Source organism: Caenorhabditis elegans, chromosome V (assembly GCF_000002985.6).
Source record: "Caenorhabditis elegans chromosome V".
Classification (NCBI taxonomy): Eukaryota; Metazoa; Nematoda; class Chromadorea; order Rhabditida; family Rhabditidae; genus Caenorhabditis; species Caenorhabditis elegans.
The window spans coordinates 9724098-9749432 of NC_003283.11; the positions used below are offsets into that span (position 1 = coordinate 9724098).

Consider the following 25335-nt stretch of genomic DNA (forward strand, 5'->3'; position numbering starts at 1 on the left):
TTGAACATGCAAATAGTCTTTGAAGAATAAAAAATATAAAGAGAAACTATGAGAATCCAGTGAAATAAACAGTCAATGTGACTGACAGAAATAGTGTGAAAGAATAAAAGATTTAGAGAAAAAGAAAGAAATTGAAGAACAGGTTGTTTATTATTGTTGACTTCTCAGTGTGAAAAAAATCTAAACAGAGAAAATGCAGTACACAGCTGAGCGACCGTAACAATGAACCTCCATTAGAAAAGAGAAATAGAGATTGAAAGAGAATAAAATAGCCAGCAGTACATATGCTTACGGGTGGTCAAGGGTGACAGACCTCATAAGAAGGGAGAGAGAAAGAGAGAAAGAGGTCCAAAGGGCTGCTGGTAGGGTCATTTGAGACTCTAGACGCAATACTCGTGAGCTTCTTACGCAATGAACGTAGCACATGCGATTTTGAGCTGACATGGTATGTTTAGAGTAGAATCAAAGTAAAAACAGCTTATTCTTTTTTTTTCAATCAATTTTGAAAAGGTAGCTTTCGAGATGCTTTAGATTTCTCAACTGATTTCGCATGGTTAAGAGTGCGCTGACGTCACATTTTTCTGAGCAAAAACTCCCGCATTTTTTGTATATCAAACCGTGATGGGACAGCCTGACACCACCTTTAAGAAATTAACAACTATGGTTGAGTCACGCCGAAGGCCACGGCAGTGTAGTACAGATATGCACAAGAAATTTGTTAAGAAATCATACACGAAATATTTCAACAAAAACCAAAAAAAATGCAGGAAATTTTTGAGAAAGGTTTGAATTGAATTTAAAAATTAAAATTAAGGTACAGTAACCTACGAGATTTTTCATTGTGCAATACATAATTAAAACAAATTGAGAAGTTCCATTTTTGAAAAAGTAGGTACTGTAATTTTTTGCTTTCTTTTCTTCAAATAGTTGCAAAAAACGAGAATTAAATACTTACGATCCCGGTAGTGACCAGAATAAACAAGAATCTTTCAATTTTGAGTATTTGAGTATGATTTTAAAGTTTAAAAAAATCAGAACCCTATTTTATGCTAACATATTTTTAGATGTTTTAATGAGTTTGAAAGTTTTTAGCGTAAAAACAGATGTGTTAACAACACGTGCTTACAACTTTACGAGTATAAATTTCGAAAGATCGTCGTCGAAAAAGATGTGAATATCATAGAAAAAAATAATTTTTGCTATTTACATGTTTTGCTGTTTCTAGTGGTATCGAGACACACATTTTTGCAAAAAAGTTGAACTTGGGGATAACGATTCAACAAATAAAATACTATTTCAAGGGAGTTCGTGACTTTTTATTTGGGGAAATTGTTTGCGTTTTTTATGATTTATGATTTGTTTGTTTGTGCCTGTGAAGTACGGGGAAAGATCATAAATTACAAAATATAAACAAAATCTTTTTGAAGTTTCTACAAAGTTGGTCTACAGATCCCGGAAGAGGGTGGGGAAATACACAACTAGAGAAAAAAAACGGACAAGAACCTGGGGATCTACAGTAATTGGTTAACAGAGTTTTCATTGAAAAATCATAAAATATTCACTTACAAATAGGAAGACTAATAGTAATACAAATCAAACTTTATATTGAAATATTCAGGAATTGAAATAGTAAAGTTCTGATTATTTTCAAAATCATCGTTTGATGACCATTCGATAAGAAGGGCACAAAACTGAAGTTACAACTGGTAAATGCGATTAAGAGTTCCGAGTTCAGAAGTCGAAATGACCACTCAAAATTCGTTGAAAATAATTTTTTTGAATGTAGAAAAAAGCTAACTTCTATAACTTTGATAAGGAAAAATTAGAAGTTTCCAATGTGTCTTGTCATATGTCTTATCAGTGTTTTATCATCAGGTGCTGGAATTCGATGCGAAAAAATATTTTTTTAAATTAAAACTGGAAAAAAAATCACAATAACTCAAATTCGTAGGAGGGGAAAAATAACATTATAACATTGAAACAATCACAAGAAAAATGGCGATGTTCTAAAACATTCAGATCCCGGAAGAGGGTGGGGAAATACACAACTAGAGAAAAAAACGGACAAGAACATGGGGATGGATAGTAAAGCAATAAAGAAACCCCAACTGTTGGAGAAAAAAGTACAATTGACGTTCAGATAAATACATATGAAATGATACCGAAAAGGAACCCAATTTTTAAACGATGAACAGAGTGTGGAAAGATTAAAATTCGATATGAACTTTGAAGCTCGACGTAAGAAGAGCCTCGGGTTTGCGAATGACAAGAACCTTCGAGTCGTGATCGTAGGAGAATTCGAGTGATTGAACTGGATCGGAGACACGGGTGATCTGGAATTCAAAAGATATTTGTAGACATGAGCATCAATAAAAATGAATAAGGATTTACCTCAACTTTTTTCGGTGAGCTCTCCACACCGCGCACAACAACTCTTTCAATCCAATTCTTGGCAGCGTACTTTCCATCGAGATGCTCTCCTTCTAGCATTGCAGAATTCTTAGACAATGTTGTGTACTTGAACGAAGCCTTCACAAACTGGCCGCTTTGATAATCATGAGTATTTCCGTCATCCAAGTAAATTTCTCCGTTGGAATTTTCATTTGAGTCAAGTGCAACAAACAAAGTAATTGGATCGTCTTTCATGAGTGTTGCGGATCTACGGATTCGTTGCCAGGTTGGAATAATAGTTCCTCCACGTTGATAAATAGGAGTGAATGTGATTGGAGCGTCAACGTAGATTGATTCACCACGAACTTCATTTCCAGAAACCCATTCAAACCATCTCTCCGTCTGAAAAATGATGTTTAGATTGGTCAAAATATTTCGATAATTATATAAATTTTCCAATACAAACCTTGTGTTCTCCTCGTGGAAGTTTTACTTGAACATTGAAAGTATCCTTTTCGACAACTGGTCTTGCGAGGATTCCACTTCCAACCATCCATTGCTTCTGCTCTTCGAGCAATAAATCGTCATTTTCGAATTCATAGAATAATGGTCTCATTGGTGGAACTCCATTTTCAGTATGTTGCTGGAAAAGAGTGTACCAGTACGGGAGAAGAGCATAACGGGTTCTTAAAGCTTCACGAATGATCTGCTGAGTTTGCTCCGAGAAAAGCCACGGCTCACGACGGCGAGTATCAATATGAGCATGAGCACGGAAGAATGGTTGGAAGGCTGCAGTCTGATACCAACGGGAGAGCAATTGTTCATCTGGATTTCCGAAGAATCCTCCGACATCTGCTCCAACAAATGGAACTCCGGCAATACTCAATGAGAGGGTCATTGGGGCGGCGATTTCAAGATGTCCCCAATCGGCAGTGTTGTCTCCAGTCCAGATTGCCGCGGTTCGTTGAGTTCCGATGAATCCAGCACGACTCAAAAGGAAAGGACGTTCTTTTCCGCCTGTTCTAGCAATCATGCCATCAAAAGTAGCAGATGTGTACATCATTCCATACATGTTGTGAATTTCACGATGTTCGATTCCACCATAGTGAATTGATTCTTTGTCCATTGTTATTTCAGGTCCACTGAACACAGATGGTTCATTCATATCGTTCCAAATGTGAAGATTGCTTGACGATCCGGTGTATCTATCGAATGCGAATTGATCCTTCCAGTATGACCGTGTATCTGGATGCCAGAAGTCAAGATATTCACTGGATCCTGGCCAACAATGTCCTTCAAAATCAGATCCATCAACTCTTTTGACAAACAATCCCTTGTCTTTAGCATCCTTGTACACATAATATCCATCATCTTTTTTGATGTGAGGATCGACAATAGTAACCATTTTTCTACCTTTTGCAGCAACTTTATCAACCATATCATTTGGAGTTGGGAACTTATGCTTGTCCCATGTAAAATATTTCTTTCCGTCGGTGTGCTCAATGTCAAGCCAGATTACATCCATGGGCATATCGTGATCATCAAATCCTTGATTTACAGTAGCTACGTCTTGTTCATCATTATAATTCCAGCGACATTGATGATATCCGATAGAGAAGAGAGGTGGAAGTGGAGTGACGCCTGTCAGCTTTGAATTCTGGCGTTGGACATCTGAAAATAACATCGTTTAAGATTCGAACAACAGCATAATGTATTTAAATTTTGACTAAACTGATTTTCAAATTGAAAAAAATTAATTTGGGAAAACCGCTCGAAAAAACGAAACATTTTCTCAAATTGTTAAAATAATTACTAAATTTGAAATTGAAAACTTTTATGTTTCTTTCAGTATTAATTAGTAAAATTCTACGCAGTAAACTTACCCTTCACAGTTGGTCCAACGAAAAAGAAAACATCTACAAGGCCGGATTCAGATATAAAGTGAGCATCAAAATGTGGAACATTATCACTGGATCCAGTCACTTTGTCGAGCATTTTTCCAAAAAGTCCCTTTGATGTAACAGATGACTGAGTGTCAACCCATGTTTCCGCTGCGTTGAACCATAATGCTCCAACCGATCTGTTAGCACGGTGAGCCAAAATGTATGGAATTGAAACATAAAGTGCCATTGGATTGTTCAGTTCATACTCGAAAACATCTAAATTGTAAAGACGGTAAGGATCACTGTTTCCGACTGTATTGCGAAGAGCAAACGCGTCAGCGTGTTCTGGAAGACCATAGGCAGTTTTGAAATTGACAAATGAAATGTCGACTCCGACGCTGCTTGAGCCGTGTTGCTTGTGATCAGTGAATCCTTTGAATCGTTCCTCCCAGAATCCTTCTGGATACTCTTTGCCCTCTTCTTTTGTGCGGAACTCTTCTACCTGAAAATGAGAGATTTATTGTACGATTCTGGTTTTATTTCGAAAACCTTGAGTTTTCCATCCCTATTAAGTTGAGCAACGAGCTCATCAAATTCGTTAAAAATGCTGACGAGGAATGGTTTATAGGTGACTACAACTTTCAATTTTTTATTTCCTCCAATAATCTTAGCCTCTTGATCTCCATTCTCGACACTAGAAAATTCTAGTTCTTCTGGAAGAGAAACCAATGCTGGATTCGGAACATAACGCTTTCGGATTGCACTTTCAGGCTCATCAATCTGGACACGCACTGTTGAATCCTATAATTTGGGGATTCATTAGTTTTGTTGGATTTTTCGGAAACTCACTGCCAATCCTATAACATTGATCTTGAGTGTGTTCTGGGAATTGCGAACATTGGCCGTCCAAACTGCGCCGTGGTGTGTGATGGAGTCAGCAAGAAGTTCATAGCCAGTTGGCTCCTGAAGACTCCAGTTATGATGGTTTTGAGACCCACGCCTCACTGTTATAGCTCTATGCTGTTTGCAAAATGCACTCTGCTCGCAAGTTTTAAAATCGTCTCGTTTGACCATCTGAACGGCCAGCGGAGTGGCCAGAAGAATGATTGGGACGATCCAACTGCTCCCGGCGGTCATTACTGGAATCGAAGGTTTGTAAACTTTTTCTCAAAATGCCTAATACGTCTCAGTTATTTATGAATTCAATCAGTTCTTGATGAAATAATTATGTGACAAGGAAAGAAAACCAATAATCTTAACAAAATAAATTATATTTAGTGGTTGGGGAAAGAGATGTACATAGAAAGTAATTATTTAGCAAATTTACCCAAACAATTTCTAAAATCCGCGTAAAAATGTTTTGAATCGCCTCGAGACTCAAAAATGGGAGGATTGCTTGTTCCTTTGAATTACGGTAGTTTTTCGTAAAACTTTTAATTATTTTCCTTTTCTCTATTTTCGAATGCCAAAGTTTTTGATTTTCTTTTTTAGGTAAAAATAATACTCAATTAAAAATAAATCGAGAAAAAAAAACCGATAACAGCGTTACATCGAATGGTGACGTTGACAAAGTGCCTGCTGTGTACATTGGTTTGAATGAGCGTCTATAGAGCGTGCTTGCATAGTTTTCGAGTTTTTGAAATGCGGGACGTTTAAATCAGAATTATTTTGTTTTTTCTCTTGTCTACTTTCATTTATTCTACAATTCTCTTAATTTATAAAAATTTAGTAATATTTCAGATACTTCGACGACGTGAAAGCCATTTGAGACTTCAGCAGCAGCCAATTGTCACTGGTGAGTTCTTTTATTGGTTAAAATTTAATATTGAAAATCGATAAACTAAAAAACTCTGCATAATTAAATAGTAAATTCGTGTTCAATTTCGTTCTTTCCGAAAAACAATGTTGAATTCAATCGTCGACTGAATTTCTGATTTTTTTTTCTGAAAAGATATCACATTTTCTATTAATTCTAAGTAGTCTGAACCAGCTGGGCGACAATTCCAATTTCGCTATTTTGACAGTTAAACAATTGCGGAAAATACTGAGTTATCGAAAGTTCATCAATTCATCAATTTCCAAAAATGCCGATTGCTGGGAAATTGAAAATTCTCTAAAAATGTTCATATCCAAGAAGAAAATCTGAAAATCTGTAAATTTTTATAAGTTAATATACAAAGAAAAATTAGATAAATCTTTTGCCACAAAAACTTCACTGCTGTACGAATTAAATTTTCTTTCATTTGTAGATTTTTTTCAAAATATTTTAAATGTGCACAAGACATTTGGCCAAATTTTTAACTTGATCAATGTCGATCAATATATTTGCCGAAAATGTTCTTTTGCCGCCCATCCTGGTCTGAACTTAAAAATGTTTGCGCAAATTTGCCTCTAAGTTTTTTTTCTAGTAAATTGGAGAATAAAAATTCGCAAAAAGATCTCAATCACCTCATAGGCAACAATTGCAAAAATATCCGTTCAATAATTCTTTATGCAAATACTGAACAGTTAAGATAATTTCATCATTTCAATATCTCGACTTTGCTTCACAAAAGAACAATCAATAATTCGACGGCAAGCTGACAAATCAGCCATCTATCCATCTGTCCGTCTGTCCACACAAAAACATACAAATCGAGTATGCGGAGGAGGAGTCTATGTTCTTTCCCTCAACTCTCTGCTTCTCTCATCTTCTCTTCCCTCTCATCTCGGCCCGTACAGCTGCATCAAAGACTCTCAAACATCGGCGCGGCGCGGGCGCACGCTAAATAAAAGGGGGAAAAGGTAGTGAAACGACACGTGGAGACGCAGAACAAGCAGCGGGTACCGTAGTCGCGCAGACCTGCGAATCACCGATTTGTCCGCTGTATATAAAGGAGGGAAGAACGCGAGGTCTGCGTGTGATCGGCCAGCGCCTTTCTGCTCCTATTCTCCGTTTTTCCCCCTTCTATCTCCTCTTTATACACTATTTCCCTTAGATTCTCTCGTCTCCTCACCGAAGCGCTCAATCACTCGTCTTTACGCGCTCTCCTCCAGTCCTGGCCAGTAGATGTGTAAGTGTGTGTGTGTGCGTTGACATCGAATCGAATCGACACGACGCAGAATGGAATAAATGGCGTTATCATTAAAGAATGAAATAACCAAAATGAAAGCGAGAAATAGAAAAAAGGAAGATACCATCACGCCTCTTTTTTGTTATCAATTGTTGTACTGATGTGATGATCTATATTGTTATAGTGATCGATGAGACCCGAACGGCTGTGTACATACAGAACATATAGAACATAACACACTTGTTGCGAAACGGAGTTGCTCTAACGGGAAATGAAATATAACAAAATCTAATTATCTGAATCCCTTTGTTACTGAGCACAGAATATTTTAATAATTCCAATCAATATCAAATAGTGACCATTAATTTTAGAAAAAAAAGTTTGCGTTGATTATTCATGGGCTCTAAATGTCTTTTCCAAAGTTGTTAAGAGAGCTTCTATGAATGAAACATCATGTCCTTCTTTCATGGTTCAATAATCTCTCATTTCATCGCTTTACCTCAAGAGTATTATACAGTAGCTTCCAACTTTCAGTTAGTCTCAGGCCCATCATCGATGACGTCTTCGGAATAGTTCTATATCTCTCGAAAACCACCCGTTGTTCGTTCTTTCTCTCTCTCATTTTGTGCCTCCAAATCTCCACAACATCGTCTTCTCTCGTCAGCAACGTTTCCGTCGGAGACACTGACACTTTTGGAAGGAAACCAGAGAATACATATTTCGAGAGAGGAGAAAACAAGATGGATCAGAATAGAGGAAGCGATGTTGGCTTTGCGGTGCCGATGTTACCCGTCAATTATGCATCGGCTACTCGTTAGTTTTGACCTTATCTTTTAGGGTGGATGGAACAAAAAAGAAACTCGATTATAGATAATCGGAAAACGTACATTCATAAAATCTTAAAATGAAAGCTTATTTATTTTCAAAAACCCTTAATTTGTTTTGGGTAAAACCGTCAGTATCCGGCATCATTTCTGGATCATGAACTATCTAGAAACTTCAAAAAATATGCGACTTAAAACAATTTGTAGATGTAATATCTAAGAATTAACAGATTAGGATCAAATCGTTATTTAAATTTATTTTTCAGAAAAAATGTCAACGTTGGCATCCACTTCATCAGCCGGTGCTTCATCATCAACAGGTAGCAGCAACCAACAGCAGCAACAGGCAGCTGCTGTGATCCGAAGACGTCGTTTCAGCACTGCAAAAATTCAGCCAACACGCATAAAGAAGGTTATGCAAAGTGATGAGGATATCGGAAGAATGGTTCAGTCAGTTCCTGTCAGCATCGGAAGAGCAATGGAGCATTTTGCGGAGAAGTTTTTACAGGTGAGAAGACTCAGTCATAGTTATTTTGAACCTTGAATATATATTTGAGGCTGCCGCAGAAGCTACTCAATTCACATCTTCAAAGACGCTAAACCCTCAACACATGAAGCAGGCGGTTCTCAACACTCCACACTTTTCATTTCTAGAATCAGTCTTCAAAGATGTTGCACTTCCACAGCAAGCATCTGAATTGAATACTGCACGTACCGGCATGACATTGAGAGGACAGCAAATGCTCCAAGAGCAACAAAATTCAGATTTTGCTAGTGCAATTCTTGCCAATGCGCAGATGCAAATGATGCAAATGGATCAACAAGCATTGAAACAAGAAGATGGAACTATTTCTCCTTATTTAGTTGATCCGCAATCCCCAGCAGCACCACTTCCACTTTATCTTCAAGGGATTCCATCCAATTATCCAGTAGTTCAAGAACTCACAGCCACCGTACCACTTTCTCCTAGCACTCCGACAACTCAACTCGTAAATGGTATGCTAGGAATGCTCAAATACTCGAAAAAAGATTCTGAAGGACAACGTCTCACAGGATTAAAACGAGCATCTACTGATGGTGATGGAGAAGACAGACCAAAGCGAGGACGCCCAAAGAAGTTAAAACCTGAAAAATGTATTGATGATGATCTCTACGAGGAAGCTTCTAGGAATATAGCCAAGGTAATATTTGAAAAGTTTAGACATAGAATCAAAATGTTCTAAAGATGTAATTTGATTTACGGTTCTGTGATCCTTTTGATCTAAAGCAAAATTATCATTTTCAGGAAGACAAGGATCGCGAGTTGATGCCTCCTCCAGCACTGCCTATTGGCCGTCCGTGATCCTCACTTCTCTATGAGAAATTTTATTCTTCTCCTAATCGTGTACTTTTCAATGGTCTCGTTGCCCTCCATTTCTGATCTAAATTTCTCCTTTTCTATTGCTCCAAGTTAAGAAAAAAAAAACAAATCCTCACCGGGTCTACCCTATTCTCTATTTCTCTTGTTTTATTCATTTTTTGTCGTTCACTGGCAAATCAAAATTTAATCACTTCGATGTTCTCCCAATATGAACCATTACCGACCCACACCTTCATAAATCAGGATGCTCGTCGCTTTTCATTAAACCTTCCAAATGTTCTCTGTCATATGTTTAACTTGTTTTGCTCTTTGTCTCTCTAATTCAATTTTTCTCTTCATTTTTATATTTGTCATGCTTTAGAATTCAATTTCCGTTTTTGTAGTATTTAATATAAAAATTATTCAACCAGAAAACGTATATTTCCGACAGAAAAGACCACTAAACTCGCGCAACAACTAGAGCGATCTACATTATATTAGTATTCAGCTAAATTATGGATCTGAGCGAAGATGAAGATTTATTAAACATTGAAGAAGAAGGGGAAAATGAGAGCCAAAAAGAAGAAGTAGATTCTGTAATTGTTGGTTTGTAATATTTTGTCCAATTTAAACAAAAAAGGAAGTTCAGAAGATATTCGACGTCGTCTTTTCGATGTATTCAAGATGTTTGACGAGGATTCTGATGGTTTGATTGAAGTGAGGATTACTGTAGTTACTGTTGAAACTTGGCTTTTCACGTGGTGCTTTTCTCCAACTTTCTACTCATTTATATCATTAAGAACCGGATCAAATAGACATTCCACCTAGTGTAGGCGTCACGGGGAGCCTATTCCCGCCTTCCCACTCGCCTTCCTCGCGCCCTTCAGTAGGGTGAGTGAAGAGGCGAACACGCCTCGAGTGCATGAAGTTATTTTTCATACTTCATAAACTCTTAAATGTTTCTCCTGGCTCTTCCAATTAGTAGGAGCGTCGTCAATATAAAAGTTGTACCTATAGCTGAAAATTTCTTATTGATATTCGTTGAAAACTCAATTTGCATCTCTATAGGTTTTCTTTGTTTTCGATATTCTAGTATTGTTTTGGTTATTTTTATTGTAACAGTTTAGAGATTCAAACCCGCGCCAATGCATGAAATATCTCAAAAAGTTCACATTTTTTGAAAAATTTGGTAAAAACTGACTCAAATTTTTCAAAAGTCGAAATACTTTTTGGAGAGTTTTATTATGATATTCGGCTATTATGGACCTCCACTGAATCTTTTAAATCCACTGAATCTTTAAAATGTCTCCACTGAATCTTTTAAATCTTTCTTAAACTGAAATTCCAGACCGACGATGTGAGTCACGTTCTCCGAAGCTTTGGATTGAACCCCAGTCAAACGGAATTGCAATTGGTCAGTGAACAAACTGCAAAGAAAAATGGAAGAGTTTCATTCGATGACCTTCTGCCCCGTGTCGTATTGGCAATTCAAAATGAAGAATGGAAAGATGATACTCCGAAACAAATCCATGCTGCATTTCAAGTAATAACATCTAATAATTATGTTCAAAAAGATACATTATTGCAATTGCTCACTTCAATTGGAGAACCATTGACTCCACAAGAAGTTAAGCAATTTCTGAATCATGTCAGCATTCGAGCAAATGGAGATATTGACTGGGTTTCGTATGTTAAAGACACTTGCGAAATGATTACTTCTAGAGATTAAATCTTTAATTTTAGTTGTAAGGATTATCACTTTTTTTTTTGGAAAATTTCTATAAATCTTCATAAACGTGGATGCCTTCAACCATCCCAACTTTGTTGGAAACTAAAGCCAAGAGAGCAAATTTTCCAGAAAATTAAGATATGTACGTTTCAAATCTTGCGTACCGTCTGAATTTAGTTGCAAACCCTTTGGACATGGCCTTGTTCTCAGAAAAATAACATTTTCACAGACCCACTTACACTTCTAGTTATAACCTTGTGACACACTTTCTTTTGGATCACTGGTAATCGTAACTTTATGATGAGTTGAACAACTTTCCATATCAAAACTAGACATGAATAAAAGTGATTCAACGATGTACCTTAGGGCGTTGACGATCAAATTATCATTACCTACGGATAATCAGTATCTATTATAATACGAATATGTCTTTTCGGTGATGGAAATGTCTGAAAATCGTTTAATATGTTGCAGACGGATAATTTTAAACAATACAAGAAGCTAACTCGTCAATGTTTTAAATACATCGTGAGCCCGTTGTCCCCAGAATTTCAGGCCGTGCGTGACTGCAAAGTTTTCAAAACCACAATTGCACATATCAGCCCTCCTTTTTGTTGGGCCTCTAAAGAGCATGACAACTTTATTTGTTAAGCAAAAAATTACCAATTAGTTTGTGTTCTACAGGGGAGCAACACAAAGGTTTTTTGGCACTAAAGATCCTTCAAGGTTATAATTGCCACGTTTTCAGAAAGACTAACAGCAAATTGAAACACGGACTACTCGTGTGTTATTTATCAGATCAACTGCAATCATTGCATAGTTCAAAAATCTCTACATATAAACCACTTTTCTAATTAGAAAAAAAATCGGTGCAATCTCTCAAAACTGGACACGGACTGTTTTTATTTAAATACATTTTATGCCAAGAAATATAAATAAAATAATATAAATTACTTTTCCTAAATGTTCCTCAATTTATATATTCTTAGTCGTTTTGGTCTAAACTCTCTGGTCATTTAGAGCAACTTAAAATAAAATATCTACACATATTACAGTCGATCTTGGTGCAAATAGGGAGAAAATCCAATTCATATTTAGACCCATTCATCAATATTTCAGTCTGTTCGGTTATCAGTTGATGCACAGCGTTCTATAAATAATCCGTGATAAGCCTCTAGCTCATTGTCACATTAAAAAACGGCGTCGAAATTTGAAGAATTCGATGATAACTCCATTTGACGGGAAATAGTGTGTAGTATGGTTAAAAGTTCAAGTTTTGTACGGGTATGATGACAATATATTTTTCTTTGAAAGGTTATAGTAAAATCATCGAAAATTCAATTCTTTGGAGGTCAGTATTGTTGACGATGACTTGAAATAGGAATTAAAGTAACAAACTAGAAATAATAAAGCTATCGAAAAATTAGTCAAAATGGTCAAAATGAGTTGACCAGCAAATTTGGAGCATAGAAAAAAGCAAATCAATTAAATAACTGAAACTAAAAAAGTGTAGCTTTTCTGCAATATTAAAAAAATATTATGCAGGCTGGTCGCAAAAAAACTGTTAAAAAAATGTAAGGAAGATATTTTTCTAACTTTGGATTTTAAATTGGTGTCATCTTTTCATCCTACATATTTACCATGTTAAAAAAACAAGTTCCAAGTTAGTTTCAGTAAAAAAAACATCAACGTATTCCAAAAAAAATTGTTGTACACAATGTATTAGCTGAATTTCAAAATGTTTAAATCTTTGTCTTTAATACCAAATCATTATGATTTTAAATACTTCCCCGCACGTTTTGTCTGTCATTTATGTCGTTCAATTGTTTCTCATTGTCGTTATGTTTGTGCTTTGCTCAACGAGCCAGCCTTTTCCGGTGCCAGTATCTTCTTACCGATTATATCAGCTTAACTCATTTTCCATTAAAAATTGTTTGAAAAGGAACTTCTTTTCTAATGACGTAAAGACTCTAAACCGCTTGACCTAAAACACTGTTCTATTTCACACTTTTAGTACGCAGATCACAAACCAATTCCACACATTCCATTCTAGAAAAAAAATTGTTTCTCTCACTCCGAGGCTATTAATATTTAATATAAATTTGCACCACCTATAGGTGTGGTAAGAAGTCATTTGATTATGCTTTTTCAGTTGCGCCCTCTTGATTATCACTAAGGTACAATTGGCAGCAAACCGCCTCACTTTTTCCCAACAATACGAGACACTTATCATCATGATAATGAGCGTTAAGTCAGAGCCCCGCCTCCACGTTTTGCATTTGAAACTATTTCTGAAGGTTTTCAAATCAGAAGATTCTGAAGTCGAGAACGAAGATGGTGTCACCATACGAAGAGGATTCCAGGCCACCATATATGTCTTCTTACGCAGTAAGTTTCATACTTATTAACTGATAATTTATAGAGTATTTTTATATTATTTCTACAGAAGATATAAATTCTTTTAAAGTACGGTAGCTAAAATCCAAGTTAAATTCATTTCACCAAAAACTAAAATTTGAAGTAACATGACTAGATTTTATTTCACACGTAGACTTAAAAACAATAATTCTGCCATTTGAAAGTGTTTTTCAAGGGTATGCCACAAAAACTGTACTCTAAGCTGCTAACATTCCGATCAAACGTTTTGTAACAGTCTCTAGCATATACAAAATTTTACTAAATTCTCTTTCAAAAGTTATAACGTAAATACAAAGTTTGAGTTGTAAGGAGTAAGATCACAACAGGAAGTATCGAAAATTTGTAAATTATTATGCTAAGTTTAAAAAAATTATAACTAGGTATTGTGAGACTGCAACAATAAGTTTTCAGGAAGAAACATGGGGTCAGCCAGCAACTACAAATCGTAAATCTTCTTACACATCAAGAAAGAAGGAATATTCATTGCTGACAAAATGTGTTGCAGAGTTTCTCGGGGACCTTACATTTGTATATGTCGGTAAGCTGCTGTGCTTTTAAAAAATACCTTTTGAATCGAAACATTACATTTTTCCAGGTACAATGCAAGCAAGTTTATTCCAATATGCCGATGGAATTCTTCACGCAGCCTTTGCACACGGATTCACTATTTTCATTCTTGTCACTGCCTTCGGTCATATCAGGTACAATTGGGAGGTGATGAAAACTTTGGAATAATAGCACATTGATAGTAGCGATGCTTATCAAACAGAATTAGGCTCCTTTTACAGTCACACGTATGGGAATAAAAACGAGTTTTCCGCGTTGGCGAAACAATTTGCACGCACTAGAAAGCACGAAGTTTATGAATTAGCGAAGATGGCAAGACTATAATTTTTCAGCAAAACAAACAGTAAATAATCATTTAAAATAGAAGAGAACATTGTAAATTATACATTTTGTCATTGAATTTGTCATACGAAAATTCCCGGCATCAATATAGTGTAGTTTTTAAGAAAAGGATCCCATGGAAAAAATAGAGATTTCCGTGTCTGAATGGCGAAAAAGCGATAGCAACTATGAATTAGACAATTTAAATTTTAAGAATGTTTCCAAATTACAGTGGTGGTCATTTCAACCCTGCAGTGTCATGGGCGATCGCTGGAGCTGGAAAGATGCCAATTTTCCACCTTCCATTTTACGTCGTATCTCAACTTCTCGGAGGAATCTGTGGAGCATTTCTGACAGCAGCAGTTTTATCCCAAGAACAGCTAACAAGTTGCGAAGCCGGAGCAACATTACTTTCTCCAGGCAGTCAATGGTGGCAGGGATTAATTGCTGAAACTGTGGTTACTTTCTTCTTGGTTCACACTATTCTGATCACTGCAGCTGATACTGATACAGTGAGTTCACTGAACATAAATTTGTACAAGTTACATTTTTAGGTAACATTAGCCCCTCTGGCAATTGGTCTCACGCTGTCGATTGATATTCTTTCAACGTAAGTATTGAAAATATTGCTAATATACGATGCCTCATAAATTAAATGTTTCAGTGGATCCATCACCGGCGCCTCGATGAACCCAGCTCGATCACTGGGTCCAAGCATTATTGGTTCGATTTTTGCAACTCAAAAAACATCTTTTTACTGGAATAATCATTATATATATTGGGCTGGACCACTTCTTGGATCCACAATAGCTCTTTGCATTTACAAGTAAGTGAAGAATAGCAAATTGAGGTCCAAGTGGGACGAGTCTCGTTTCCGTTAAATGGTTAATAAAAATATGTTTAAAATATTCATAATTTTCAGACTTTTCGAATCACGAGAAGAACGTATCGTGCGATGAACACGCTAAATTCATTACGTTTTGACATTTACCTGTGGTATTTATTTTTTATTCCCTTTTCAAATTCATATTATTTCTCATCTTTTCTTTCGAATCGAATAAATCGAAATCTTTTATTTCAATTCATTGTCGTTATGGGTGAAACAACATCTATCAACTGTGGGTTTTAAACTTTATGTAATTGAAAAATGTAACATTGAAGCTGCAATTTCAAGTAACAGTTCGTTGTCTTTGGCAAGCACACAGGTTCAATCACCAGAGAAACCAGTGAGACCGGCATGGCTACTTGCATCATTCTCTGAATCGACAACTTCTGGATCTCGTAGAATTTGTAGAATCTGTCAAATGCACGAGGGAGATATGGTTAGACCATGTGATTGTGCTGGAACGGTTAGTATTTAGTGATTCATAAATTTATGATAGTTTCGAAAAAGGGGACATTAAGGGCCTCAGAATCTCGTGGCTTTATGTTTTTGTATCCAATTTGTTTTGTAATTTTCGAAAAGTCTTGTATTTTTTTATATCCTTACTTATAGCCACGTAGAACAGATTAAGACAAAACCCCCACATTTAACAACTGACTTAAATATATTTTTTCTGAACATTGAATAAAATCCTGACACAAGACTACACAAGAAAAATATTGTATTGTTCAAATTAATTTACCAAATTCAGATGGGTGATGTGCATGAGGAATGTCTCACGAAATGGGTAAACATGTCAAACAAGAAAACCTGTGAAATTTGTAAATCTGAATACACGAATAGTGGTGCTCAGTTCAAGCCAATCAAGCAGTGGAGTAAACCAAAATGCTCATTAAATAATATTTTCCATGTTCTGATCATAGTTCTTCTTGGACTTTTGATTTCATACGTGGTAATTGTAATGGAAGAACGATGCTTTTACAAAAGAATTATTGAGAAGAATATGTATGCTCGCCCAGATGATACTGGAAGAATTTGTGAGTTTAAACATATATTACTTTCCAAATAACGACCTGTAGAAGTTTTTATCGAGAATAGTTACCTTTTCCGACTTTATAGAGGTTTTCGAATTGACAAACAAGTGCGAAATCTAGATCTAAGCAGAAAATAACAGAAATAACAGAAAAAAAATAACAGGCGGAAAATAGTTTCATCAGTAGACTTCAAATTACACATGTTCCAGGTGTGATTATAATTCTCTCCCTGGCAATTCTCAACAACGTATACACTCTGATTGCTCAATTCATTCGCTACTTGAAGAGTCAACGTCAAATTCGTTTCATTAATAAACATTTAACAATTTAAATTCGAATGAAGTGATGTTTTGTCTGCATTTTTTTCTAATTTTTTGTAATATTGTAAATTTATTCGATGAGTCATCTAGGAATCAGATGAAAAGAAAATGTATCTCAAATAAGAAGAGAGATAGACATACAGACTGCGCAAAACGAGTTTCTCGACCGAGAATGCAAGATGCCCACCCGACTGTCCGACGACATCGACGGCACTTTGTTGTAACATCGATTGACAATACAAACTCTGACATCATCGGTCACTTGTTTTATTTTGTTTTACTTTTACTCTTTTCTTAATTCATGTGACTACTTCGTCACTACTCCTCTGGTTTAAATTTTTAAATTCATTCTTCAAGTTCTAGATGTCGTCGGTGGTATCTGACCAAATGGACATTGAGTCCTCTTCTGCATTCTCCCCAGCCGAGCCAGTTGTAGATGGAGCATTCGTGTCAAAACATAATTTGAGCGCGGAAGCATATCAGGTAGGAACTTCAGTAAAACCTCAGTTATTAATTGTGATGAAAAGTCACAGCATTTACTGTTCATGATGCTGGTTTCAGGGTTTCAAAGAATGTGCAGATTCCCTTTTATCGGGGAAAATTGCCCAAAATGAGCAACTCCCATTCATTCAACGAACGCTGCAAATTTGTGAAAATGTGATCTTGAATTTCGAAGACGAAAAACAACATTTGATGAGCGATGTACTTCTTGTATGGGCTATGAAACAACAGAAGCTTAGTATTGCAACTCTTCACACCCAACAATTACATTACAAAGAATTAGATTTGATCAATTTACAATTTGAATATTTTGGGGAACTTTTGCAACAGACACTCTCAGGACTTGATTACTTGAAGCAATACTATCCGAACGTCGGATTTGAAGAGGTTCATTCAAAAGTTCGCAATTTGACCCATTATTTCCTTTACTACTCAATCATTGTCAGTCGTCAACCACCATCAGTGATTGTTAAATGTGGTGAAGCAGAGAATCATAGAAGAAGCAGATTCTGGTTTAATACTGAGATAAGGTTAGATTTATTCAAAAAAAAATGTTGAAATTTTTTTGAAGAAACAAGACCGGAGAAATTACATAATAGACCTAAATTTTGAATTAATTATTTGATTCAGAATTCTTGGTGGATCCGCTTTTGGAATTGATACAAACAATGAGAATTCAAATGTTAATTGTTACTTGATTACCGATGAGACTGCTAAGCAATTACTAAATAATGCTTACCTTGATATGTGAGTTTTGTAAATTATATCTGAAGCCAATTTCTTTTTTATTTTTAGTTTTGAATCTGAAGAATTCTGTATTGAGCCAAACACATCCACGTTTCAAAAAAAAGATGCAAGAGGAATAAAAGCGAAATTTGACGATATGGCGAGTTTTTCATTTAAAGATGGGAAATAAAAACAATTTCTTCTCAGAAAGTTGCAAAAAAGGTTGCACTTCGTCGAGATTCCGTTGCTACAAAACGATATTGTCTGTGCTATAATATTCAATTGCAAACAAATTGTGGAATTGAACTTGTCGGAAAAAAGGTTATAAATTGTTGGAGTGTATATTAAAATTAGATTTTTCAGGTTTCGCTTCCATTTGCTGTTCTTGTTGGTCCAAAAGCAGATGTTGAGGCAAAATTGTTCCTCGAAAGATCTTTTGCTGACTTGGTAAGTTTTTTTTTGGTATTTTTTAAAAAGAACACACACTATTTGGAACTCGAAAAATTTTTTAAATATCAACTGTGAGCTTTTTCAAAAATCTTCGAACAGAATTAAATGATCAAATTCCAGGTCCGCCATCCGCTTTCGGATATTCCCACTCATGTATCTTGTGCTGAAATGGCTGATGCTCTGGAAATGAAATTTCAAGCAATCATAGAAACACCTCAAAAAAATACTGATGGACCTTCTGTTGTTCAACCGAGAAAATTCAATATGCAAACAAAACAACACTTGGTGATGAGAATGAAACCAAATAATCAAGGATTTTTGCCACTTGATAATTTTATGAAGGTATGCGTTTTTTTGAAGTTTGGAACTTTATTTAAAAAATTATCGAAAATTGTCAAGAAAGGGAGAAAAGTGTCAAACTAGAAAACTCTCCATTCTCAAGAATCCCTCCATTCTCAAGAACCTAAATGGCAACTTGACAGTCCTTCAAAATCCTCATTTTTTGTGGAAACAGTAACAAAACGTTTATGTATGTCCTTGTAAACTTCAAAGAAAAAAACAAGTTCCATTGTCAATAGAGTTCCAAAGTAATGGAATACTCTTTTCTTTTTTCTTTTTACTTCAACTACAACTAAACCCCCTCAATTTTCAGCTTCCGGTTGCAGAAGAATTCCAGCATAAGAAAAGTGCCTCTGCGGAAGGGGATTGGAAATTGGTGCCATTCTACGACTGGTTCTTTAAACTTGCAGAAATTACAAATAAGTACCTATACAGTATGTGGTATGACGGGTAGGTAATGACATATATGTGACGCGAAAATTAAAGCCTTTCTGTTTCAGCTTGGTTTATGGGTTTTGCAGTAAAGAAGACGCAGAGAATATTTTGAGATGCATACCGAGAAGTGTTTTGTTGGTTCGATTTTCGGATATTGAATACGGAAAAATTAAGATTTCAGTAAAGAATAGGAATGGTGGTAAGCTTTCAAAATCATCAAATGAATTCAAGGAAGTTCGTGAAAAACGAAGGGTGTGACATTACTTTTGCGATTTCGATGAGAAAATTCAACAAAAATTCAAGACCGAAATCTATACCAGTTATCTCAGTTTTTCTCTGTTTCAGAAAAATTTTCCCGTACTTTTCTTTTAAATATACTTTTATGAATAGGACTGCATTGAACAGAAGAAGAAAAAACCTCGCAAATAATCCAAAAAATATTTTTAAATATTCAAAAAACAACATAAACTTATCATATTCTAACATAGTTGCCAGCAACATTCTACGCACTTTTACATTTATAAATTCAAAATCAAATAATTTTTGTTCCGAAAACCGAATCAACTCTGTTTGTTTTCTAGAAATTCGTCATCACTGGTACGAGCACGCTGATCTAAATGCTCGATCCCTGAATTCAGAACTTCTTTCAAATCACAAGTTCTCCGACGTCGATCTCATTTATCCAGACATTGATCTAGAGGTATGTGTTTACACAGAATATTGCCCCTTTCATTTCTCATACATTCGATAAGAATCTTCATGAAACGCTTATTAAATGCCTGAATATGAATAATTGACATTTCGTTAATGACCAAACAACTTCAGGTTGCTCTCGGAGGACGGAATAAGCCACGTATTCGACTTCCACGCAATCTTGCTCCCGACGAAATCTATTTTGATAATCAAGGAGCCGCCACTTGAATGAACGATAACTGAGCATTTGAGATATCAGTTAGATTGTTATAAGTACAAACACACTCACTCAGAATTTAATAAAATAAAGTAATTTTACAATCAAAAAGCGAACTATCAACACGGTTCATTTACGTTTTAGGGTTGAAATGAGTCATTGAGAGGTAATCGGAGACATCATTTGGCAAAGAAGGAATACAAATAAACACACATGGTGGGTTAATTGAGAAACTTGTACAAATGGTAATAAAGAATAGAGAGGAGATTTGTAGTTTGAACTAACATTAAGAGGTGGAAAAACCGTCAATTTGGTTTTTGATTTGGTTCCTTGAACAAAAAATGAAGGGGTCAGGAATCACAAAAAAACGGTCTCGATTGAAAATAATGAATTTCTGTAACTGTTGAATATTTGAATAACAAAACGTTATTGAAGACATTCTTCAGAAACATGTTATTAACTACTTTGTGTTTAACTTTTTTAAATTTCATATAGTATGTATACGCAGGAGCCTCATAAAAGGTGATTATATCGGCTCCCGCTGCACTTTGCACAGAAATGTCCCAGAGTTTAGAATATCTTCAGTGTGCCCAAAGCAGATGTTGGAACTTTTTTTAACACTCTTTGACTGAAAACCTAATTTTCTTAAGTTTTGCGTCCACTCGGATCGCTTATGCCGCTTATCATCTCAATTTGACAATGATAACACTTTCTATTCTTCTAATGATAATAATCCATCAGAGAAAACCATTCCTTCAAAAAAACATACACACATCCCGGATAGTTAGTGTCGGAGGTCTCCACTCCTTAATGCACTATTTTTGCAACACAAAACAAGTGGGCGGAGTTCGTCTGCGCTTCACCACGTCTTCGCACTGTCGCCGCCCGTTCCACTGCTTTAACCAAAAGCAGAGGCTGAAGCTGCGCATTTCTCAGAAGGAGTGTTGTGACAAAATCCTTCTTCTTATTCACTTTTTATGTGTTGCTTTTTTAATTGGTTACTTTTCAAATGTTTTCAGAATGATTCGATATCTGCAACTTGCTTTAATACCGTGCTTTCTTGCGGTTCACGTCGTAGGAGACAGTAATGAAGTTACCGTTCCAGCTGTGAGAGTTGTCCGTCTTCAAGTTGATTACAGAAATGCATCTGTTTCAGATTTGCAGAAGATTCACAAGTTTGTTTTTTTTTCTGAAAACATTAATGAATTTGAAAAATATTTTTTGATTAATTTGAAAAAAAAAGTTTATTGGAAGAAAGCTACCTGATCCATTTTTTATTGTATCGTTTTTTCCTATAGGACTTGTTGCCATATCTCGATTACCCTTATATTTATCAATACACTTTTTTAAAAAGTACGGGACCAATATGAACTTCACCTTTTTGTGGATTTTAAACTTGTTTTTATTAATTTTAAACTTTCAGGTGGAATGCTATCATGCGAAATAGTGTGCTTGCATCCCTGAAGTTTATCAACAAGCATTGGCTTATTTGTGGAGGATCTCCATCTGATACGTGAGCTTTATTGTAAATACAATTTCTTGAGTATACAATTTCAGACCAACTTCTTCAAACGCAGACTGTGGAAAAGCTCAAGTGACTGGAGAAATTGTTGGAGATAGACATTATAGAATCAATGTTACTTTGATTGCTGAGAGGTTTGAACTGTTTTTTTTTCTGAAACTGAAAAAAACTACAATTTGTTTTCAGAGATCCAGTCAAAAACGCTAAAGTCGGAGCTACCTCAACGGTCTACGCAGTTGCTCATATTGGATTAAAGGGAGGAATCTTCCAATACACGAATGCCCTGAAGGTATAAGCAAACCCATTTACTTATCTCACTCTATTCATTTTTCAGACTCTTGGAAAACCAGAACCAAAACTCGCATTCGATGAAGCATTCTTCTGCTATCGCGGAGCAACACTTGTAGATACTGATAAATGCCGTAAGGAAAGAAGACTTCGTGATTCTCCACTGCTCGATGCAGTTGATACACCTATACCTATTGCCAACTTACTTGCACTCTAATAATCTAATACTCAATTAACTTATTCGTCGGGATTATTAACCGATTGTGATTCAACTTCAGCACTTTTCCATGCATGCATATATGAGTAATAAACACTTTGAAAAATGAACTGGGATTCACCTTTTACGACAATGCACAATAAAATGGTGTACTAAATTATTTTAAAAAAATACAAGGGAGGGTCAAAATTTTACGAATTCAGAAATTTAAATTTTAGCATTACCGGAGACTAGCGCGTCAAGCGCGCTAGGCTTCGCAGTAGATTAAGTTGGTAAACTGGGGAAAATTTGGATCTTTTTTAACCAAAATTGACTGAGCCGTGGCCATTTGAAGATAATATTTTTTCTGGGTCTTTTTTAAGTGTATTCGGGCAGGCGGCACTCATCCTGATTTATTGGGCTTAGAGTAGGTTTAATGATTGTCCAACACTTCTATGTGTATTCGGGACTGCGGCCCTCAATCCGAATTAACTGGCCTTTCCAAAAACAGACGTAGTCTCATAGGAGCCTCCAGCCTGATCTGCTGGGAGTAGGGATAGAAAAGGTCTAAAGTTTCTAAGAGTAAGAAGGCGGCCCTAATCCCTGATTTTTGGGTTTGAGTGAAATGCAATAGCATCGCAGGACTCCGGCCTGCCCAGCTGGAAGTGAGGTTAAAATTTTCGAATAGTGCGGTCCAGGGGTGTGCGGCAAATCTCAAAATTTTTATTAACCATCACTATAACTCAATTTTGTGCCATTTTACAAAACTTTTGTAGACCAATAGTTTTTGTCAAAATTGCACTGCCAAATTTTTTACGTGTGCGGCAAAGTTCAAAATTTGCCGAGCTCGGCAATTTTGGCAAATTTGCCGCACACCCCTGGTGCGATTTTCAATAGGATTAGAAAAAAGTAGAAATCTCGAAATATCTTAAAAATTAAATTCTCCTCACGTTATAAAAATAAGAAATGAAAATGATCGAATTCATCCCCAAAATAGAGAGAGAGAGAGAGAGAGAGAGTGGTAGGAAAGTTTTTCACGTTTAATCCATCTTTTTAATTTTGCAAAATTTGAATGATGGCCTACATTTTGGAAAGTTGGTCAATTTTTTTCAAAATAGTTTCAAAAAATTGGTAATTCGAAGTTTTCTCTTGTGCTCAAATTGGAACCAAATGTCAGAAAAACTGCTCGTATGGGATTGAAAAATATAAAACTCTTCAGTACAAAGAAAATATTCAATTTTCGCAGTCTCCAGAAACCCGCGCAAATCAGTGTTCTACCCTTCCCAAAACCAATCCCCTCAATAATGACCATGGTGGGGCAACTATTTTTGAGTCATTCGCACTTATTGAACGCAAAAGCGCCAGCTATGAGCCAAGTTATTAAAGCTCAAAGTTTGTACATTTTTGTCGGACACCCCATGTCGAAAACGTGCCCTTATTTTTTATTTCTGTCAAGTATGCAATTTCCGGATTTAATATAGGAAGAGGCAGATAAACAAACCTTACAATTAAGCACAGCGCTGTGTTTAAGCCGACTTTGTTTTCTTATTCGGGCGATAGTCAAAAACTTATTTTCACAATTTTCGGCTAGGGAGTATATTTACAGTTAATTTGCGATGTGTTCATCGTAGAATTACTATCATGGACACACGAGACATGCATCGAAATTGGCGTCAACTGACGTCTAACGTAAAATAAAATGATTACGTGGATGTCGGCGCCAGAAAAACTCCTAGCTCATAACCTCACAGCTCCTACAATGAAGAGTGAATAAGCTAAAAACCAATAGCTCGTATCATTGAAAAAAATCTCTGTTGAGGCCTATGTACCCCTGGAACAATGTATGACGAAGTTGACGAGAAGTGTGTACCTTGTCCACGTGGAGAATTTCAAGATGAGCATGGAAGAACAACTTGTAAGACATGTCCAGATAGTACGACTACAGTAGGTACAGGCACACAGAAAAAGGAACAATGTGTTCGTATGTTTCCATATATTTTATATAGCCACCTGATCAGTTTAATTCCAGATGTTTGTCCTTCGGGATACTTCTACGATACTTCTTCGAAAATGTGCGAGACTTGCGGTTTGAGAGGATATCAACCAAAAAGTGGTCAGGATCGATGCATTCCATGCCCAGATGGAACTGTGCCAATTTATCAAAACTCAACAACAATTGGACATTGTCTAGGTCGGTTTATTTGCAAAAACTGTTGCTTGATAATTCTCAACTTGATGATCCATGTTTTTAGACAAATGCCGAGCTGGAATGCAAAGATCTTCTGATGGTTCCACGTGTGAACCTTGCCCAATTGGATCGTTTAAAAGTGCGGATGACATGGTTTGTATGATGTGCCCAACTGGAAGAACTACTCTTTCAAAAGCTTCGAAAGCATTGTCTGCATGCCACATTAGTGAGTTTTTGAATCATTTCAATATCAAACAAATATGTTTAAGAAATCTGTTTCCCTGGGACAATTCTTGACCACAGTACTTTCAAGTGTGAACCTTGTGATTTTGGAACCTATATGGATGAGTATGATGGAAGAATCTGCAAAACTTGTCCGGTATCCACAACAACTTATCAGCAGGGCGCAAACACTGCAAAAATGTGTGAATGGACGAACCAGTGCAAAGCTTCTACTCATAACTGTCATTGGCTTGCTGCTTGTATTGATTTGCCCGATGAGAATCATAAGAAAATGTACTCATGCAAGTGCAAGCCGGGATTTGTTGGAAATGGATTCCATTGTGTTGATGCCTGTGAAGGATTTTGTTTGAATGGAGGTTCTTGCTTAAAAACTGGAAGAGGAGAAACGAAATGCCTCTGTGCAAGTGGATTTGCTGGAAAACGTTGTCAAGCCACAGAATAATACATTTCATTTTATTGACAGTTTCATTTATGTTCAGTTTAACTCAGGATTCTGTGTCAGGTTCCAAAAAAAATCAGGTGTTTTATGTAAAATTTATGTGACAATAAAACTAATTTTTCACGACTAAAATTTGTTTCTGCGGTTTGAACTAAGATGAATATCAAATAACTTTTGCAGAAAGTGTATACACAGCAAAAACGTTCATTTTCCTTATCATATTTCGTTTTTCTTGGACATACTTGAACACAAATCGCTGACACGAAAAGCTGAAACAGCGTTTTTCGACCCGACGTATGACATCAAAGATTTGTACTTTTCAGTTTTGCAAAATTG

The 25335-nt window shown here is 36.1% G+C and overlaps 7 protein-coding genes and 7 non-coding genes across 20 annotated transcripts; 10 read left to right on the top strand and 4 right to left on the bottom strand.

Annotated features, from left to right (window-relative positions):
• Positions 1-1886: 1886 nt before the first annotated feature.
• aagr-3 (Glucosidase II subunit alpha) lies at positions 1887-5415 on the bottom strand (the record flags this gene model as incomplete). Of its 3 annotated transcripts, NM_073107.8 has the most annotated exons (7): positions 1887-2333; positions 2392-2793; positions 2858-4062; positions 4275-4776; positions 4824-5075; positions 5124-5237; positions 5280-5413. In NM_073107.8, the coding sequence occupies 7 exons, from the start codon at positions 5409-5411 to the stop codon at positions 2208-2210; spliced, it is 2733 nt and encodes a 910-aa protein (NP_505508.1). The 3 variants fall into 3 exon arrangements, with proteins under 3 accessions (NP_505508.1, NP_505507.1, NP_001263844.1); NM_073106.2 differs by having other exon boundaries at positions 5124-5415; NM_001276915.3 differs by lacking the exons at positions 4824-5075; positions 5124-5237; positions 5280-5413 and having other exon boundaries at positions 2208-2333; positions 4275-4521.
• A 593-nt stretch (positions 5416-6008) lies between these two features.
• On the top strand, positions 6009-9925 carry drap-1 (Transcription factor CBF/NF-Y/archaeal histone domain-containing protein). Of its 2 annotated transcripts, none has more exons than NM_001392584.1 (4): positions 6009-6069; positions 8418-8659; positions 8709-9332; positions 9437-9925. In NM_001392584.1, exons 2-4 carry the CDS (start codon positions 8423-8425, stop codon positions 9491-9493), a joined length of 918 nt encoding a protein of 305 aa, NP_001379388.1. In that variant the 5' UTR covers positions 6009-6069; positions 8418-8422; the 3' UTR covers positions 9494-9925. The 2 variants fall into 2 exon arrangements, with proteins under 2 accessions (NP_001379388.1, NP_001379124.1); NM_001392583.1 differs by lacking the exon at positions 6009-6069 and adding an exon at positions 7862-8140.
• Positions 6918-7214, bottom strand: F40F9.15. Its single transcript, NR_069219.1, has one exon. It is a non-coding gene; the product is annotated as an Unclassified non-coding RNA F40F9.15 (non-coding RNA).
• Positions 7066-7214, top strand: F40F9.14. The gene has a single exon (NR_069220.1). It is a non-coding gene; the product is annotated as an Unclassified non-coding RNA F40F9.14 (non-coding RNA).
• Positions 9926-10005: 80 nt separating the features above from the next.
• On the top strand, positions 10006-11219 carry cal-7 (EF-hand domain-containing protein; the record flags this gene model as incomplete). Its single annotated transcript, NM_073109.2, has 3 exons — positions 10006-10096; positions 10140-10207; positions 10839-11219. The coding sequence occupies 3 exons, from the start codon at positions 10006-10008 to the stop codon at positions 11217-11219; spliced, it is 540 nt and encodes a 179-aa protein (NP_505510.2).
• Positions 10277-10470, top strand: F40F9.13. Its single transcript, NR_069221.1, has one exon. It is a non-coding gene; the product is annotated as an Unclassified non-coding RNA F40F9.13 (non-coding RNA).
• On the bottom strand, positions 10283-10476 carry F40F9.16. The gene has a single exon (NR_069222.1). It is a non-coding gene; the product is annotated as an Unclassified non-coding RNA F40F9.16 (non-coding RNA).
• Positions 11220-13458: 2239 nt separating the features above from the next.
• Positions 13459-15643, top strand: aqp-4 (Aquaporin). The gene is made up of 7 exons (NM_073111.8): positions 13459-13607; positions 14049-14175; positions 14233-14338; positions 14758-15037; positions 15080-15135; positions 15190-15351; positions 15448-15643. Exons 1-7 carry the CDS (start codon positions 13554-13556, stop codon positions 15482-15484), a joined length of 822 nt encoding a protein of 273 aa, NP_505512.3. The 5' UTR covers positions 13459-13553; the 3' UTR covers positions 15485-15643.
• Positions 15605-16797, top strand: marc-1 (RING-CH-type domain-containing protein). The gene is made up of 4 exons (NM_001129492.3): positions 15605-15643; positions 15687-15874; positions 16160-16445; positions 16652-16797. Exons 1-4 carry the CDS (start codon positions 15619-15621, stop codon positions 16771-16773), a joined length of 621 nt encoding a protein of 206 aa, NP_001122964.1. The 5' UTR covers positions 15605-15618; the 3' UTR covers positions 16774-16797.
• Positions 16798-16883: 86 nt separating this feature from the next.
• F58E6.17 lies at positions 16884-16978 on the bottom strand. The gene has a single exon (NR_069223.1). It is a non-coding gene; the product is annotated as an Unclassified non-coding RNA F58E6.17 (non-coding RNA).
• A 130-nt stretch (positions 16979-17108) lies between these two features.
• sta-2 (Signal transducer and activator of transcription b) lies at positions 17109-20234 on the top strand. Its single transcript, NM_001129491.3, has 11 exons — positions 17109-17245; positions 17324-17793; positions 17894-18010; positions 18059-18149; positions 18197-18310; positions 18353-18436; positions 18560-18781; positions 19092-19228; positions 19279-19412; positions 19795-19913; positions 20039-20234. Exons 1-11 carry the CDS (start codon positions 17126-17128, stop codon positions 20132-20134), a joined length of 1704 nt encoding a protein of 567 aa, NP_001122963.1. The 5' UTR covers positions 17109-17125; the 3' UTR covers positions 20135-20234.
• A 474-nt stretch (positions 20235-20708) lies between these two features.
• On the top strand, positions 20709-20729 carry 21ur-12194. The gene has a single exon (NR_069224.1).
• A 203-nt stretch (positions 20730-20932) lies between these two features.
• On the top strand, positions 20933-21055 carry F58E6.16. The gene has a single exon (NR_069225.1). It is a non-coding gene; the product is annotated as an Unclassified non-coding RNA F58E6.16 (non-coding RNA).
• Positions 21056-21136: 81 nt separating this feature from the next.
• Positions 21137-25122, top strand: F58E6.13 (the record flags this gene model as incomplete). Of its 4 annotated transcripts, NM_001269205.4 has the most annotated exons (9): positions 21137-21298; positions 21547-21636; positions 21681-21779; positions 21832-21934; positions 21980-22067; positions 23949-24110; positions 24159-24320; positions 24382-24543; positions 24587-25122. In NM_001269205.4, 9 exons carry the CDS (start codon positions 21144-21146, stop codon positions 25000-25002), a joined length of 1437 nt encoding a protein of 478 aa, NP_001256134.1. The 4 variants fall into 4 exon arrangements, with proteins under 4 accessions (NP_001256134.1, NP_001256135.1, NP_001294677.1 ...); NM_001307748.3 differs by lacking the exon at positions 21137-21298 and having other exon boundaries at positions 21560-21636; positions 24587-25002; NM_001269206.4 differs by lacking the exons at positions 23949-24110; positions 24159-24320; positions 24382-24543; positions 24587-25122 and having other exon boundaries at positions 21143-21298; positions 21980-22258.
• Between the last annotated feature and the right edge of the window lie 213 nt (positions 25123-25335).